This window comes from Bubalus kerabau, chromosome 8 (assembly GCF_029407905.1).
Source record: "Bubalus kerabau isolate K-KA32 ecotype Philippines breed swamp buffalo chromosome 8, PCC_UOA_SB_1v2, whole genome shotgun sequence".
Taxonomy (NCBI): domain Eukaryota; kingdom Metazoa; phylum Chordata; class Mammalia; order Artiodactyla; family Bovidae; genus Bubalus; species Bubalus kerabau.
This window is the reverse complement of record NC_073631.1, coordinates 102,521,639-102,540,162: the sequence shown is the minus strand read 5'-3', so window position 1 is coordinate 102,540,162 and position 18,524 is coordinate 102,521,639. Positions and strand designations below refer to the sequence as shown.

Genomic DNA, 18,524 nt, shown 5'->3' with positions numbered 1-18,524 from the left:
GAGAGAAATTAGGTTGTAAAACGAGAGGATACTGGCTGTGTCTTTTTAGGAGGGTCAGTTTTGTTATATAGAAGAGTACATGTTTAAGTTGATGTTTTTTCAGCTGCACTGTGTGGCATGTGGGATTCTAGTTCCCCTACCAGGGATCAAACTGCACGTGCTCCTTACAGCGGAAGTGTGGGATCTTAACCACTGGACTGTCAGGGAAGTCCGAAGTTGATGGATCTTTTTGAAAATTCATACAGTCCTAAAAAAAGTCTCTTAAGTATCCCATTTTTGAAGATCACTATTCTAGTACCTTTCATTGCAAGCCCTTTAAATTATGGCTTATTGTTGTATATAGTATAAATTTATGTTGATTATTCTTTTCTTTTCCTATTTTATTTAGATATCTAACAGTGATACACCTTCACCACCTCCTGGTTTATCAAAATCCAATCCAGTCATCCCCATCAGTTCATCCAATCACAGTGCACGGTCTCCTTTTGAAGGAGCAGTAACTGAGTCACAGTCGTTATTCTCAGATAATTTTCGCCATCCCAACCCTATCCCAAGTGGGCTTCCTCCTTTCCCCAGCTCCCCACAGACTTCCAGTGACTGGCCTACAGCACCAGAGCCACAGAGCCTCTTCACATCAGGTACAGAGCAACACTGCGTGTGTTAGTAATTATCCTCAGACTAAAATCAGCCCTTCACTGGGTGTGCTGTTATGCTGTTTTTGTCCTCTTCTTTTTTCATAAAAATGTAAACATTTAAATTGCAAGAAATTGGATGGTTTTGGGAAGAGTTGTGTGATCTAGAAGTTACTGTGTTAACAGACTTTTCCAGAAATGAAGGATTAGATCATTTTTTCAGTATTCAAATACTTATTCCTCTAGGAAGTATTAATAGTAAGGGCTTACAGTTTTTAATTAGATTTGTATTTATATAGTTATATTTTAAAAAGTGTTTTCCCAGCTGACAAAAGAAGTATGTTAGTTAATATCGAAAGTTATATTTTGGCATTTGAACCATTTCCAGTTTCATTCATTTGTTCTCATTAATGTGAAGGATAGCATAAAATTAAGACAATGTAAAAAAATATAAAGATTAAATAGATACTTTTTTCATTGTTATAGTAGTATATAAAGCATATATTCAAAATTATTTATACTTGTGTCTTTGAGAAATACATTTTAAAAATAAACTTTAATTGAATTCTCTGACCATATTTATTACTTTATTTAAACAACTGATTCTGGGTTTTGATGATGAATAATTGAGAGTATGATTTGGGTTTCAAGTAGTACTTTGTTTTCCTTGATTAGCAAAATCAGTCTGTATCATTCAATTTTTGAAGTTAGTAACTTAAAAATGAAGTCATTGTTTAAAGTATCTGAGGCCAATTATAATTTTACATTCTTAATGTTCTAATAGATCATAACAGATTTTGCATGTATTTATTTGCCTTTGTGTTACATAGTATGATGTTTCACTAGTATGGAAGTGAGATATATGTTTTAAATTCATCACTGATTTTCTTCCCATCAGAAACAATCCCAGTATCATCCTCTACAGACTGGCAAGCAGCGTTTGGCTTTGGTTCTTCTAAACAACCAGAGGATGACTTGGGTTTTGATCCCTTTGATGTCACTCGAAAAGCCTTAGCAGACTTGATTGAAAAGGAACTGTCAGTCCAAGACCAGCCTTCCCTTTCGCCCACATCTCTTCAGAACTCCTCGTCACACACTACAACCGCCAAAGGTCCAGGCTCTGGATTCCTGCATCCTGCTGCACCTACAAATGCCAACTCTCTGAATAGTACCTTTTCCGTCTTGCCACAGAGGTTCCCTCAATTTCAGCAGCACCGAGCGGTTTATAATTCATTCAGTTTTCCAGGCCAGGCAGCCCGCTATCCTTGGATGGCCTTTCCACGCAATAGCATCATGCACTTGAACCACACAGCAAACCCCACCTCAAATAGTAATTTCTTGGACTTGAATCTCCCGCCACAGCACAACACAGGTCTGGGAGGGATCCCTATAGCAGGTAGGTTCGTTTATAGCCTTTGAGAATTTGTGAATAACTCTTGCCTACAGGTTGTTGGGTGGGTAGGGAGGGTACTTTTGGATAACAGAAAGTATTTATCATTAGTCTTGGAAATTTCAATGGGAAACACTTTATGATAATCTAAAAAAATTTTAATTGGATGGATGCCTTGTAATATTGAGCTTTATAAGGATGGTGGAGTATTATACCTGGTTATTGCTCGGAAGCATTTTACTTAATAGCATAGTTACCATACTTTCTTATGGCATGTAAGTCTTTCAAATGCAAAAACAAATGGGCTCTGAAATTATGGTGCCATAATGTCCAACACCAAAAATTCTGATTATACATTCTAATAGTAAACTGGTTCAAAAAAATTTTTTAGAGATGATAATTAGTGAGAGCATGAGGGATAAAGCCACCCTCTTAACTCCTTTTCACAATTTATTTTGACTGATAGACACACACTCACATCAAAACTCTGCTTATATAATAAAGGATATAATATTTGGGAACTCTTAATTTTCACAGACATATCATATGTGCATAATTATACTTTCTGTGAAAAAGAAATTGTTCAAGGAGAGATTTTTTCCTTTTGGTCTGTCATGCTTTTGTTTCTGGGGTAAATATTAGATTCCTGTAAGTGATGCCAGAATATTTCTGATTTTGTACTGCTACCCTTGAAGGTTTCAGAACTTTTGGCTTTTAAGGTCTCATGATATTTTTTTTAGATCAAGTGACTTCTACATTTAAAGGAATCTTTCTTATTAATAGTTTTTCAAAGTTTGATTTGGGTTTTAGATATGACTGTTGAAAGAGTTTGTTTTCTCTTGATTCTGAAGAGAATCAAGTAGAATAGAATAGTCTTCACTGTGTTACATAACTCATAAAATTTATTTTTATCCCTTGTCTTGGCCTTTGTGATACGGCATGGCACAGTATTCCTGTAATAATGTGCTATCACCAGCAAGACATTTGTTCTCTTGTTTTTAGCAAGGTTGGTAGATAAATTTTCAGAGATCCATCAAAATTCTTTGGTTCTATTCTCTTTGTGACGGCAGCATTTGAATTTCAAGACAAGTAGGTAGGTTAAGAGAATATGGTGTGTGGCTTTTGATACAGTCAAGTTAATTTACACATAAGTGTGATAGCACATGGGGTCTGTAGCTCAGTTGTTAAAGAATCTGCCTGCAGTGCAGGAGACCCGGGTTCAATCCCTGGGTTGAGAAGATCCCCTGGAGAAGGAAATGGCAACCCACTCCAGTATTCTTGCCTGGAAAATCCTCTGGACAGAGGAGCCTGGCAGTCCCCCATCCATGGGGTTGCAAAGATCAGACATGACTTAGCAACTAAACCACCACCACCATGATAGACCTAATGTAATGGTTTGCACGTTGGTGGGACTTGTGATATTTGTTCGTTTGATTATGGTAGTTAGTAGGTAATTAAGAGTGACATTTTTCAATCCTCTTCTACATGATATTCACTTAAGAAATACTAAGTGTTCAGTTCCTGGTACTCATTTTTTTCCAAGACAATATATTAGAATGTAATTTTGTTTTGTTTTCCTTTGTTTCAATCATTTAGAAGTGTGGGATTTAAATTACTAGTAGTGCATCTCATAACATTATAACACCAAAAATTTAATTTTCCCTGAATATTCTAAACATTTAACAATAGAATATTAGACCAATTACTATGAATATTTGGATATCTGCCCAACAATGAACTAGGCCATGTGGATAATGCAGAAAAACTTTAAAATGCAGATATTATTTCCAGATACTGTATAGTGTAGTTGACAAGATGAAATAAGACTATGTATGAAGGTGGTAACTATTTGATGCTGGAATGCAAGATACATCAGTGGAGCCTGTAAATTGTTGGGGAAGCATCATTGAAGAATTAGGACTTGATCTGTATCCTGGATTTGGGTTAGCAGGAGGAAAAGGGCAAGACCTTTTGTGTTGGTAGAAACTCCCGAATAAAGGCATAGAGGCAAAATCTAGTGTGTCATTACATTAATAAACAGTAGAACTGCCTTCTGTACCAGGAGGTGCTTCATGTGTTTTAGAGAGTGGAGCTAGGCCAGGGAGGCAGAACAGCGTGGGCTTGATATGACAGGAAGGAGGATGCCTTTGTGGAACTCTAGTTCTTAGCTGTCTTCTTCGTGTACTTTCATTTGACTTATTATGTGACCATCCTCAAAAATTAACTGTTCTTCTGATTTCATAGTTATCATATTGTCCATTAGTGTAAAAAGAGCAGTTTTAAACCAAATATTTTTTAAGCTGGTAGATATTCCAGAAATGCCACAGGGGTGATGAGTAATCACTGATTTTTGGAGGTAGCTGTCCTTGTGTTAGTCATTTGAAATCTTCATCTAGAATAGATACTTGATGAAGAAAAATGTGGCATTAAATCATGATCCTATCTTCATGGGTTTTTCTTTTCTTTTAGCATATACTCAACCATAGAGCATAAAATACTTTTTTTTTTTTTCCCAGAAATTCTAAGAATGAAGTCACCGACTATGGATTCTGAATCATTGTTCTATTTTCTGGGAGGTGGGGAGAGTTTGTTATTTCAGTTTCTTGACTGGGCATACTAGCTTGGTATTTAAGTGGTGACTTATAATTAAGCTTATTTTTAGAGAACTCTTAAGGTTACCATGGCTAAAGAAATTTTAGTGTTAATGTACCAAAATATTTAAAATTGATATCAGGAGTTATACAGAACCCTTCCATGGCCTATATATATTTGGCAAATACCTCAGGATGCTGAATGTGCGAAGCCTCAAAACAGAATAGTTTTATAATTGTAGCCAGATGATTGAGGTTTTGCAGTAACAATTAGAAGTGACAACCTAAAATTCTGGAAAACTGTGTACATCTTAACTGTAAATTATTTGAAGCAGTTTAATATGTAGGCAATATCTGCCTCCCACCCCTAGTTGTAACTCAGCTGTACTTGAGTTGAACTGTTGAAAAAGGTTTAACTCTATTTTCTGCAGTGAATATCATGGTTTCTTATACAGGGTAACTGTTAAGAGCTTCATAAAGGAGAGTACATATGTTTCAGCAAGGTCTGCCACTTAAGATATGCTTAGATAGTATTCAGTACTGGAAAAATCATGTATATTTATTGTTTAGATACGTAGAGCAAGATGGGGTTTCTGACTTTTAGTTAGGAATAAATAGTCACCTTTGTATCTTACAAATGTCTGTGTTTATTATACATTTGTATTTAAATTATAAGTTTTGGTTTGTTTCAGTTAATTATTAAAAATTGATATATCTGAAATCTATCATGGGAAGGACAGTTGCCAGAGGTTTGACATAAACATGGTTTCCATTTCCTCTGCCTAATTGAAAACATTTTTTAAATGTTGAAAATTAGTTATTTCCTTAGGTGAAATCTTTTTAGCAGCATTTTCTTGGCTGCATATCCAGTTTTCTAAATTGAGAAGGATTTTTGGAATAAATATTCTTGAGGGAAAACTTGGATTAGTAACCAGTAATAGTGAAGTCCATTCAGATCTTCCTTATTATTGGAACCATGTGCTTTTGTTTTAAAAAGTAACTTTTCCTGTTCTAAAAAATGACCTGCCTGTTCAACTCCTTCATTTTAGGAATGGCAAAGCTGTTTTCTGAAAAGGTTAAATAATTTGTTAGAAGTCACACATTCAGTTAGTAGTAGATTTAAGATAGGAACCCAGGTCTCAGATTCAGCAACTGAAATGTTTCTCACTACAATATTGATGTTCTCTTTCATAAATGAACATTACTGGCATTTACTTTAACTTGGCTTTCTTCCCATAGTAATTGATTTTTGCTCTCACACTCTTGGGAGGTCCCTTTTTAATCTATTCATGAGACAGTTAGCCCAGCTCAGGAATATAACCTGCAGTTACAAAATAGAATGCATTTCACTGACTTGATGAAAATTAATCTCTTGCTTAGTTCTTATGAGTACCATGTCCTCACCAAGAACTCTAAAATTTCTTTTGCACAGCCTTCTTGCTATATATTTGGGATTTATAGAATATTTGCCAATTTACTGAAAAACTATGAAATAACCTTTTCTAAAAACTCAGTCTTTTTCTTCATGATATCCCTTAAACTATCTTTCCAAGTGTAACTTTGCAGATTTGTTTTTCAAAGAACTTTCTGCCAGGATGTTTTTATTCTATAGAGCTAAAAATTATTTGGGAAACAAATAATAGTCTAAGTCTGTGAGCATTGTTGTTTCAAAATATACCTAGAAAAATATTTGAAACTGTTCAGGATTAGATTTTTGTTCATGTTTTTGTTTATTCAAATTTTACTTAAGAGAGGGCATTTAAAGAAAATTCTTTGTTTCTGAATTCACTGTTTTAACAGTGACTTGATTGAATTTTGAGTCATTTGTGAAACAAGTCACTTGTAGTCATTATCAATTATAATTGGGAGAACTGATCTCATTTCATGTATAGTTCTTTGACCTAGAAGTAGTCATCTTACTTTCAGTCAATTGGATCATTGTATTGTTAGTATTTTACTATTTTCTCATTGTTTCAAAAGTGCACATTGAATTTTCAGATGCTATATGGTAATTTGCTAAACTAATATTTATATCTTTTTATTTCTTTTTTCTAAATATAATGACTGCTTTTAAAACATGGATTTGTCATTTTGCCCTTTACAAAACTCACATTTTCACTTCTGTGAATTTAGTTTTAATTACCCCCCCACCCCCCCACAAAATACTACTTACTATTAGGAGTATCTGTATAAAAGGTCCAATTGGCTTGGAAAAGAATGGCTTTCCTGGTCTCTTTTTTTCCTTCTTGTATATTTATAATTCTGAATCTATTGTTTGTTCTTAAATCTGACATAGTATTAAATTTAAGGGTGTGATTAGAGTGTAACTGCTTTCTAGGTACTTGATAAATTTATATTTTAAAATTCATGTCTTGTTTCACACCCGCATTCCAGCCATTAAGCATGTATTTTATATATGTATCAGTATTCCAAATATTGAAATCATTTTTAAAGGGACTGTTAACAAATCTAGTCACCCATAACTAGACCATGACTGACTTTTCCACAGGGGAAGAAGAGGTGAAGGTTTCGACCATGCCACTGTCAGCCTCTTCCCATTCATTACAACAAGGACAGCGGCCTACAAGTCTCCACACTACTGTGGCCTGACAACAGAACTGAGAGGAGAGGATTAGACTCTGGGGTGCTTGCATGGGCAACCGGATTTTTGCATGATTCCTTTCTGATTTTGCATTTAATGTATACACCCAAAAGAGCCAACATAAACGTTCCTCATACCTACAACTAGTGTGTTACCTCATATAGCTGCTAAAGTATTTCTTCATTAGGCCTTTAACACAATTTATTAGCATAATAATTTTGGCATTGTTTCTCATGAGTGATACTATTTTTTAACTCACACAAATAAACTTGTAGTACTAATTAAGATCCCAGATGAGATTAGCTAGAATTGTTACTTTGGCTCTGTTATTGAAAATATTCAAAGATAATGGTAGTTCCTTGTTTTCTGACTTGTGAAAAAATGGTAATATCCTAATATATTCATGAGAAATTTGGAAATTAAGAAGATAATGTCTATTGCATTCTTTGAATACTTGAGAAGAAAGAATACATATAAAACAAAATTGGTGGTGTCATTTAATGCCCAGAAGGATGTTATCAGCAATTGTTTGTAGTTGTATGGATTTATGTCCTATATTATGCATTACCTGTTTAGAAACTGTTTTTGTTCTTTCTCATTTGCACATTTGCACTTTCTTTTTGAATGGTTGTTAATTATATAGAGACGCTTAAAAGATAATTATTATAGACTAAATGCAATATAATCTCTTTCCTAATGCACTGCCTAGTATACCAGGAAATGCCTCAGAAACAGAATTTCAACTTACAATTGATTTATCAGAAACTTGAATATGGGGTAAATATTGTATGTAAGAAGCAACCATAGTAGTGTTAAAACTTTGATTGAAAAATGGTAGTTCTGTGAGATATTTGTTTGGAAATTTCATTGTTTCACAATTGAAATGTGATAATAAAACTATATTACAAGTTCCTGACCAGAATGAGACTAAGGTGGAAGAGAAGAGATTGGGGATCCTCTAAAATTAGGCCACGTAAGTTGTCATAGGTAATTTTAATCACAGAGAATAGTGGTGTACTTTATTAGGATATAATGTGAAGTGATTTTTTTGGATAATAAACAATTTCTTGAAATAGTTTTAAAGCTGATAATGAAAGAAAATAAGCTGAGTTCAGTACTCAGCATTAGACACAGCTGGTTCAGAAAACATGACTGTTCTGCCTAAATTAAGCATCTGGGAAGAAAAGGGAAAGTCAGATCTCCTCATGGGATTTTCAAAGGACAATTGTGATATAAAAGATATGCCTTAATTAAAAAAAATATTAAAAGAGTAGCATGAATACCAAAAAAGGAAGCCTAAAGATTTAAAATAATAATGATGATGATGATGATAATAATAATAATGAAATACCTTACTGGGAACAGATACTAATATCATGTTGGAGTTGGAGTTTTCAGGGTTACCTCTCTATGTAAAGTGTAATAACTTTCCATTAAATAAAATACACAAATTAAATGGCTTTGTCCTGAAGTATAGGGGGTAAACTAAAATCCATTCTTAGATATTCTTCAATTTGGTTAGCTGAGAGTATAGAAACAACTATCTAGCCATTTAAATTATTCTTGTAAAATTTCTGCATACATGACAATCTCAGCTTTTGATTTAGGAGTGACTTTAGGACAGCATTATAAGAAATTTAGCAAATACAAACAAAATACTATAAATTTGTTAGAAGCCTTTTAGTATGTATTGAATATGAAGCCTTTTAGTCTGTGTTGACTGTGGTTTCATTTTTGCTGTAAGAGGCCAAGACATCCACTTAATGCCTCCTGTGGTGCCGAGGCTCCTGGGCCTTGTGTACAAACTTGGGTTCCCTGCTAGGGCTGACCTAGTGCATAGTTTTCTCCAGCCTTCAGAGCCAAGCCTTTCATTGCTTGAACCTTCTTATGAAAACATAAGAGGTGGTTAGCTCTCATTTACTTTCTTCTCTGTGTTGAGAAATACACCTGTTAAACAAGGCTTCTCTCCTGTGGTAGCTTTCTCTCCTTTCTGATTCCTGGCCATTGCCACAAAACTGTCAGAATTTATCTGACTTGCTAGAGCCCAGCACTGTCTTCCTGCCTGCTTCCCCTCCTATGCCATCTTATACATACACACTGTAAACAGAAAATGCTTTCTTGGGTAATTAGGCTTCAACTTAGATATTTTCATTTGGATGAAAGATGATCATTTAAGTAACTTTGTAAATCTGAGACTTTGTAAGCCTAAAAAATTAAGCTTCACTGTTTTGCTTTGTATGTTATGGTTTTTTAAAGTGAAGTCCTAAAATCAGTCAAAATTGATTGTACTAAAACTCAGAAGAAATTACACAACACGTACAAGAAAGTACTGCTTCACATAGCAAGTAAGTTGATGAAGCCAAGTGATGGTAAACAATGAGAAATTCTAAAAACTTCAGATTAGTTTTTGATAAATTCCTTGCATGATTGATATGTCATGCACAAGGGAAACTTTATATGCCTTTATATCCTTAACTTTTCAAAAGTGACTAGTCTTTTCCTTAAATCAGAAATGTTTAACCTGGAATACAAAACTCCTTGGACGTGCTTATGAGTTGTATGTGTGTATAGATGTTCATTTTTTTTTCTGGAGAGAATATTCATAGTTACTAGACTTGTCAAAGTGTTTGGTGACCCACCTCTCCCCCCGGCTGAAGTGGGATAAAATGTTAAAAAAACATTTAGAGCATCACTTCTTAGTGTCACTGTAGGATATAGACCTGGGCTGAATAATTTTGATCATATGATGAATGTCAAGTGCCTCTTTTTATTTTCTTAAAGATTCTATTAGGAAATATTTTCTGATTAATAATACTTTCCTTTTCATTCTACTGTTGCATTTTGTTTTTACAGGTGGTACTTTTGTATACTCTCCTCTTATTTCAGCAGAGCATTAATTAAATATTTAAGTGCCTGTTCTGTGTAGTGGCTCGAGGTAGATCTTGAGGGATACCAGTTAAATAAAGTATAGATCCTATTATATATTATCAAGGATAACAGTCTTGTGACAATTTTATTTCAATTATTTCTATAGGGTCACCTCTTGATATATTTTAACTACAAGAACAGCGATAGTAGTCCACTCATTTCATTATTCATTGCTTTGACAGGGCAACAAAGGATATTGAATACTGATACTTGAAATTTTGAAATATATGATAATTTAGAGAGAGTGAAAAAAATTTTAACAGGGGAGACATACAGTCATTATTCTAATTGAAGTATTGCTCAGTTGTGGGCATATACTCATGTCTTATTCTTTAGTGTTGTGGTAGTTAAGTATAGATTCCTATATATATATATTAGGATTATATATATATATATATTCCTAAATATATATATATATTTCTTTAAAGAAAGCTTCATTGCATTGTGTGCACATTTTTACTGACATGGCTCCTATTTGTACAGTATTCCAAGCACCTTCAAGACTGACAGAGCTCTCTTCTGATGTAATACAGGTACATAGGGAGCTACTCATACAGAGGCATTACCTCAGAGAGTCAAGAGCAAGGAACGAATTGCAGGTTTATTGAAACTCACAAAATGAAGACCACCAAGTTACGTGTGCATATATAAAAATGAGAGGACATTTTATCCTATATTGAGTTGTAAGGTTTTGGGTTCTTTGGTTTATTTGATGATGAAGCTTTCCCATATCTGCTTAAGAGGTGCATAGCATATAGTTGAGAGCACAATAACTTAAAATTTTTTTTCTTTGAAAGAGGTGATACTGCAAAATGACAATATATATGTCTTTTTCTATAAAATTTAACTTAAGTCATTTATCTGGTTTTAAGCTAGTTCTTCTGCCGTTAGTGCTGTCTTCCTCCTCTCAGTCTTTTTATCTGAATATCTACTATGTCGTCTCCTTGTGCTGAATAGTCACACATGAAATGCTGAGTGAGCCAGTTAGACACTTTGCTGATACAGAAGTAAAAATGGGATTTAGAGAAAGAAGTTATTCAGGCAGATTTGGAGAAAGGCTTCATAGGAAATGTCTGGCTTTTTGCTTTTGAAGCATGGCTTGAAATTAAATGATGGAATTGGAAAATACAGTAAAGGGAACAGATTGAATGAAAAATTGGGGATGGAGATTAGCATGGTCTTTGAAGGGTCAGGAGAGGATAGTAAGGAGATGGACTTGTCTGAGGTATTACAGGTCATGTAGGAAGGTGAGGTGAATGTGCAAAAGCCTTGATAACTAGGAAGAAGAGTTCAGTCTTGATGTGGATGTGGTCAGTGGTTAACTACATTTCTTTGGCAAAGATGTAACTTGATTGCAGCGTTTTAAGAAGATTGATATATTTGCTGGAAATCAGTACCAGTTAGAAAGTAGTTCTTGTATGTCATTGCTGACCAGTGAAAATAAGGTGGCCTGGACACAAATAGTAATACTAGTAGGATTGCAGAAGAAATTATGAATTAGAAGTCAGAATGAGATTCAGGGAAAGGCCTTTGGGTTAGGCCATGTCTCTGGTGCTGCTAAGTCGCTTCTGTCATGTCTGACTCTGTGCGACCCCAGAGACGGCAGCCCACCAGGCTCCCCTGTCCCTGGGATTCTCCAGGCAAAAACACTGGAGTGGGTTGCCATTTCCTTCTCCAATGCATGAAAGTGAAAAGTGAAAGTGAAGTTGCTCAGTCGTGTCCGACTCCCAGCGACCCCATGGACTGCAGCCCACCAGGCTCCTCCGTCCATGGGATTTTCCAGGCAAGAGTACTGGAGTGGGGTGCCATTGCCTTCTCCAGGCCATGTCTCTAGTGATCTTTAAAAATGCTGCTTTCATAAAAAGATACAGATGGAAGGGCAGATTTCTAGGATTTATGAGGAAATTTCAAGGATGTAGATGCAGCAGTCATTGACTAAAGACATTTGGCAACAAAGAGGAAGGGAAAAACAAGATGCTAACTAGACGGGTCGTAGATCTTAGAAGGCATTGCTTTAAGATGATGCTGAATATCTAACGCAGAATTTACAGAGTCGAGTGAGAGAACAGTGTAGATAGTATGGAAGAGAAGATAGGCTAACCAGTGGAGTAAAAGATTTCTGTAGGTGTTTGGAAGAGATACACCCCCGAGATGAGGTTAGGCTATAAGCTTAACTTAATCGAGATGGGCTATATCTTCCTTTGTTATTTGTAAAAAAAAACAATCTGAAAATCTAGGTGAAAGAAGATGAGATTAGAGAAAATGAGATTAGATGAAGGTGCTCATATGAGTAATTCTTGGATGCATATAATGTGAGAAAATGGGGGTGAAAGACTGGAGTTGGGAACCTGTGTTGTTTTGTTTTGTTTTTTTTTAAAAAGAGGGAGAGAAAGAAATAAGTCTGTGAGAATAAGCCAAGAAATTCATCAGAAAGAAATTTAAGAATTGTTAAGTCAAGATAAGGATCAAATTTAAGAGAGTCAGATATGTATAGTTTTGTATGTTGTGATGATTCAACAGGAGTGGACAAAGCATATATGAGAGTTTGTTTAGAAGGTGAAGAAAAAAGAACACAAAGATATTTAAGAAGGTAAAACTGATGATATAATCTTGTGATCCAGAGTTCATTGATTTTATATGTTGATGAGGACAAAGAACCAGTATAGTATTGTTAACAGAAGGACAGATTAGGAGACTAGTCAGTGTGATGACCACTCAACACTACATGACAAGTGAGAACCAGGAAAAGGATTGTAGATAGATGTCTAACGTTAGGGCCAGAGGTTGAAAAGAAGGCAGGCTTTCCTTACCCCTGTGGCCTTTACTCGTCCAGCTTTCCCTCTAGTTCTTTTGTTCAGAGTAGGACGTCAGACTGTGTGAGAGAGAATTGTAGAAAGCATGGTATTACCAGAGGAATCCTGGATCATGTTTCCTATAAGTTGAAGGTGATCCAGAGGATAACATCCCACAGTGGAATGAACATTTCTTCCTCAAAGCGCAGAAGGAGGATGTGAACACATAGTCCAGGGGAAGGCCAGGGGAAAGCCAGAGGTGAGATTGGACGGCATAGGTATCCCCAGTGAGTGTGTTACTTACGATGTGAAAGGTTTAGGCAGAGGAAGTAGGTGCATGTGAAGAGTCTGGTAGCTTGGAGCTTTGGAGAGTCTACCCTAAGTTTGAGTTATATAAAAATCTGGTTTACACCTATTGGTACCTAGAATTGAAGGCAGGCCTATGCAGTATAAGCTGCTTGAGAATTAGACTGAAGTACCTAGAAATTCCATGAATCAGATGGAAATTACTGTACTCGAGAACCAATCCATTTTCTTCAGGTTCCTTCACACCAGACTTCATAAAGCAGCTGTTGACTTCACTTTGTTCTTAGCCAGCTTCACATTTTATGATTATTTTCAAGGTTCCTGGAAGCTCCAACCCAGCCCCTAAGAACTGTGCTTTGAACAGTTTGCTGTTGCAGCTTCTGGTTGGTCCTAAGACCTACTATTGTCCTGTGTTCTAAGCAACAGCCTCAAAGCTTTTTTTCCCTTCCATATAATTTATAAAGCCTTTAAAGAACTCAGTACCTTTTTTTTTAAGTTGAAATTCACATAACATACAATTAACTACTTTAAAGTGTACAATTTGGTGGCCTAGTAGGACTGTTCTTTAATTATCTTAATGTTAAAATTGAATAAATAACCCACTCTGGCTGTGAGAAATTTGGCCCGTCCTTGATGGGGCTGTGTGGTAATAGCTGCATCTAGACTCAGGTAAAAAAGTTTAAAGTAACTGTCTGAGTAGTTCTTAAGTGGTAATTTTCTGTCTTCATGACATTTGACTAGTACCTTACAAAAAAAAAGGCTTCCTTAACAAGGAAGCCTCACTCTATGTCTGAGGGTGATATTGAGTGGGTATGTGTGCATGTACATTGATTTATACATAGTAATTTTCATTTAAATCCTCTACTTAGTGAATATGGCAGAGGAAAACGTCTCAGGCCATCTCCCTATGACTTTTTGTGTATTTACTCCTTCTGTGTTCTTATTAATTCTTGCGTTTAGGATAAGAGCTGTATTCATATTCCATCATTCTCTAAAGTTTTTTTCTTTTTTTATCTTAATGGGAATTAAAGTCCTGTTCATATGCAGCAAGGTTACAATATAGGTGCCTACTTCAACCCTGGTTATGCTTTATCTGAACAAATATTTTCATAGCTTTTTCTCATCAGTTTTCACTTCCACTACTGAACATATCCATCCCATATACTCTTTAGGAAAACCTAAGGAAAGGATAAAAAAAAGAAAAAGATGTTTTATTATACAATCCTAAAACTTCAGAGCTGTGAAACATATAGCACAGCCTTTAATGATCCTTCTTTTGAAGACCAAATAATAATAATGATATTAATAAACAAGGCTCGGAAGGATTGTGGTTTGCCCACAATCACATTCTAACAACAGTTTAAAGTTTTGTTAGCCCTCACCAATGAATACACTTTCGTATATGTAATTCAAGGAGAAGAAAACTAAGATTCAGAACATATCTCTTCTTTAAACTTCATTGTGTCTTACACTTTATTATGGTAGTTCTCACAAGTCAAGGGCTTTCAACTGTGAATATCAGTGCAAATAATGAATTTAAGATGTTCAAATTGTCCATCTGTGGCAACTGGTATTACAGACCCTGTAAGTTGTTAAAACAGCCTTGTGTTAAATGTGGCTTAGTGATCTTGGAGTAATTTTAGTGGGGGGAGATTGAAACTTCACAGGTACTCTTAATGTGAGTATATGTAATTCAAGAAGAAGACTTCCAAGATTCAGAACATTTCTCTAAACTTCATTGTGTCTTACAGTTTATTATAGTAGTTCTCACAAGTCAAGGGCTTTCAACTGTGAATATCAGTACAAATAATGAATTTAAGGCATTCAGATTGTCCATCTGTTGGCAATTGTTATTACAGACCCTGTAAGTTGTTAAAACAGCCTTGTGTTAAATGTTGCCTAGTGATCATGGAATAACTTTAATGGGGGGAGATTGAAACTTCACAGGTACTCTTAATGTGACTTAAGTACATACAGATGTCAGAACCAAAATAAAGGGTAAAACAGAGGTGGAATTAGATTTACCCAGGATTTTTCTGCAGTGCCAAAGAGCATTTAAGCATCAACCTGCATGACCACTAGTCTGCTGATATCTCTAATACTACAGAATGAAGAAAGTTCTTACAGTAATGGCACCAAGATGTACTGCCCCCACACCAAAGGGGTGATCTCAGATTCATCTCTGAAGAGCTACTGTGTGCTACACCGTGTAAAATGATAGAATATCTGCTGATTTTTTTTCCAATCAAGGAGGTTGTTGTTTTCAGCATAATGAAAAAGAGGGGAAGCTCCACAAGGATTTAAAGTTGATAATACCATCATCGTCTCCAAGAAGAAATGCAGGGAAGCTGACTGCAATCAACTTTTATAGCCTAGTGCTGTTTCCTCATATGGTGAGATCTCTTCCCAAGGACCGTACTGGCATTTCTACTCTGTTGTCATCAGTCTTGTGTATGGAAGTAATGTGTCTATGGAGCAGAACGTAGTAATCTGGAATATTGCTGGGATGTTTTTAAACATTGTCGTTTTATGTGTTGGCATTGGCAAGAAAACTGGCACTGAAGCCATTCTTTTTTTTTTTCTTTATTATGTCTATAAATTGAGTACTCAGTAAAGGAAAAGGAGGCCCTGGGTTATGACTTCATCAACAAAGTAGGAAGATTTCTTACTGACCTTAAGCTGAGTGTTATTTCACTTATGTTGTCTCTATTAAAATAATAAGTTTTTATTAAAATTTGTGATTATGAATTACTGATAGCCCTATTCCCTCATCCCTAACTTAGGGTGTGATTTGCTACCGGGTATGGGCTGCGATTCATGGGGTCACAAAGAGTTGGACACGACTGAGCAACTGAACTGAACTGAACTGATGGGTTTTGGGGGTTTTTTTGTTTTTACATCTCAACTATTAACATTCACTAATGAACCTAACCATAGCCTTCCCCAGCCCTAGCCCTAGATAGGAATGACATTTCTTGAGTCAGTGCTGCAAAACCTCACCTTTATTTTAAATGGCAGGTGACTGGAATGAAGCCTATTATTGAACTAAGCAAAGATCTTTCATAATTTCCAACTAAATACATATAACCCTGCAACTTTTGTTTTATAACACGCTTGCTGGTTTCAGTTCTTGACTGCTGTGAGTCATTCTGGTAGCTTGTGCTTACCTCTCTGTCTAGTTTTTCTTCCTTTGTGCAAAGAGAAAATTGCTTCTTTCTTTCTCCGTGTAGCTGACCACAGTTAGAGGGGGAGGTCTTGACTAGATCTTAAGGTGCACTTCCTGTGTGATACCCCTGTAGGACCCTTGACAGGCCTGAATTTTCCCTCTTCAGAGGAGAAGAAAGGGCTCTGTCAGGTTCCTGAATGTTCACTCAGTGTCTCTCTGTCATTTACCTCCCAATTTCCTTCTCAGTCAGTCTCTGTTCTCTCTTAAACATCAAAACAGCACATTTAAGCAGAAAGCACAGTCTGGGTTGGAAGTAGATTGAGTAAAAATGTCTGATTGGTAGACTTTTTACTTTACTAGATTGCCATTATTCACTTACTTCTAAGTAATTCTAGCTCTTTAAAAATATTTTCTGGACAATACTATTGAAATTCAGTGTTTCACAAATATATGTGATTTTTAATAAAACTATTTTTTTCCACTAAAAATTCTAGTTCTGTATAAAGCTCCAGGAGATGGTGAAATAGGAATTGTTGTTTCTAATTTATATTTAAGACTAAATATATAATTTATATTTTATTTTAAAACTGTTTCATCTGATCTTTCTCTCTTTCCTTCCTGCTTTCCTTTCTTCAACACTGATTGAGAATTGGTCTGGCAAGACTATCTCTGGCATTCCTTGAAGGTTGAACTACAATAAATCATAGCCAAGCATGAGCACTTAAATATATTTTTAAAATAATTTTTAAACTAAGGCCACTTAGTGAACCTGATGGTAGGCATATAGCTGTTTAAATTCATCAGCAGGTAGGCCTTTTTAAATGCTATCCTCCAAAGGAGTATTATCTTTTATAGGTCTGAAAAGAATACAGTCTTATTAGGACTAAAGCTCTTTAAATTGAGGCATTATTTGAAAAATTGAAAGCAAGAAAATATGTGTATTTTCCACAGTATAAATAGGAAGAAAAAAAAGCAAAATAGTCTTTTTTTTAAGATCATAAATTTCACATGTATATGTGAAAATAAAAGAATAAGTAATTTCAATTTATATTCTTGTTTTGAAAAATCAAATGTTTATTTATAAAACAACCTCAAAACAAATTTTAACAAATACCTCTGCTTTGTGAAAATAGTACAGTGAAGAAGAAAGATGTATGCTTGATCTGTTTGGTTGGAAGTGTTTATTACTATGACCATATCCATTATCTGTTTCATTTAGTTTTAGTATAATAATGAGGAATTTATTTCCTAAAATGATTTTTTTAATAAAATTAAGAAGCAGTTTCTTATTTTAATGCCTAAAAAGATACCTTTCTAAAAATAAAGCTCATAGTTGGGTTATAATTCAGCGCATGGAAAATCATATTTCAGAGCTTGGATAATTTTTAGTCGTCTTTTCAGGATATTTTTGTGTCTTTGATATAAACCCTTAAGATAGGAGCCATCCTTCAGAAAAAGATGAGACTGACTGAATCTTCACTGTCAAAACAAAAGTGAGCTGTGTAATAATCAAATGAAGTAAAAACTGGCTTTAGTGTTTTTTAATAACTTTTAGAAAATTTAGAAATCTTTAAATTTGGAAGATTATGAACATAAAAAGTCTTAAAATTTCAATGGACATATAACCCTATGAGGATTTCTTGCATGAGTAGCAAGATACTTTGGTCTGAATGCAAGCCTAAAGAGAACTTACACTCCCTTAAAAAATATTTTATTGGTAGTAAACAATCAAAAGCTATCACTGCTTTCTTCAAAATAACCAAAAACTCTAGTGATCCGCTGAAGAAATAGAAAATAAGCAGAACAGCATGACTTGTAGTACGCTGCTGCAGAATGTTACAGCATCAAGCCCCAGACATAGCCAGTAAACGTTTGCTGCATGAAATCTTGTGGTTGAGAGGGTGATGTTTGTATCTGATTATTTCTGGAGGTATGCACAGCCTGGATCTGGATCTGCTTTGTGTTAAATCTGGACTTGTGGAGACATTAATCAGATTTGTTTACAAATAAGTTATCTTATCTCTTGGTTGAACTGTGATCCTCAATTCAGTGTAACGATTTGCCTCACCACTCCATGATCAGTCCTTCTATCTTCTCTACCTCTGAACTCTGAAAAT

General features: G+C 35.2%; 1 protein-coding gene across 7 annotated transcripts in view; it reads left to right on the top strand.

Annotated features, from left to right (window-relative positions):
• The window catches only part of CNOT4 (CCR4-NOT transcription complex subunit 4), a 156,088-nt gene that overhangs the window by 122,904 nt on the left and 14,660 nt on the right, over positions 1-18,524 (top strand). For 5 of the 7 annotated variants that reach the window (XM_055590995.1, XM_055590998.1, XM_055591000.1 and 2 more), the window contains exons 9-10: positions 389-638; positions 1,531-2,028. In XM_055590995.1, coding sequence (XP_055446970.1) covers positions 389-638; positions 1,531-2,028 — 748 coding nt within the window. Of the gene's footprint in view, positions 1-388; positions 639-1,530; positions 2,029-7,122; positions 8,138-18,524 lie in introns of those variants that run through there. The other 2 variants (XM_055591002.1, XM_055591001.1) reach the window with 1 other exon arrangement.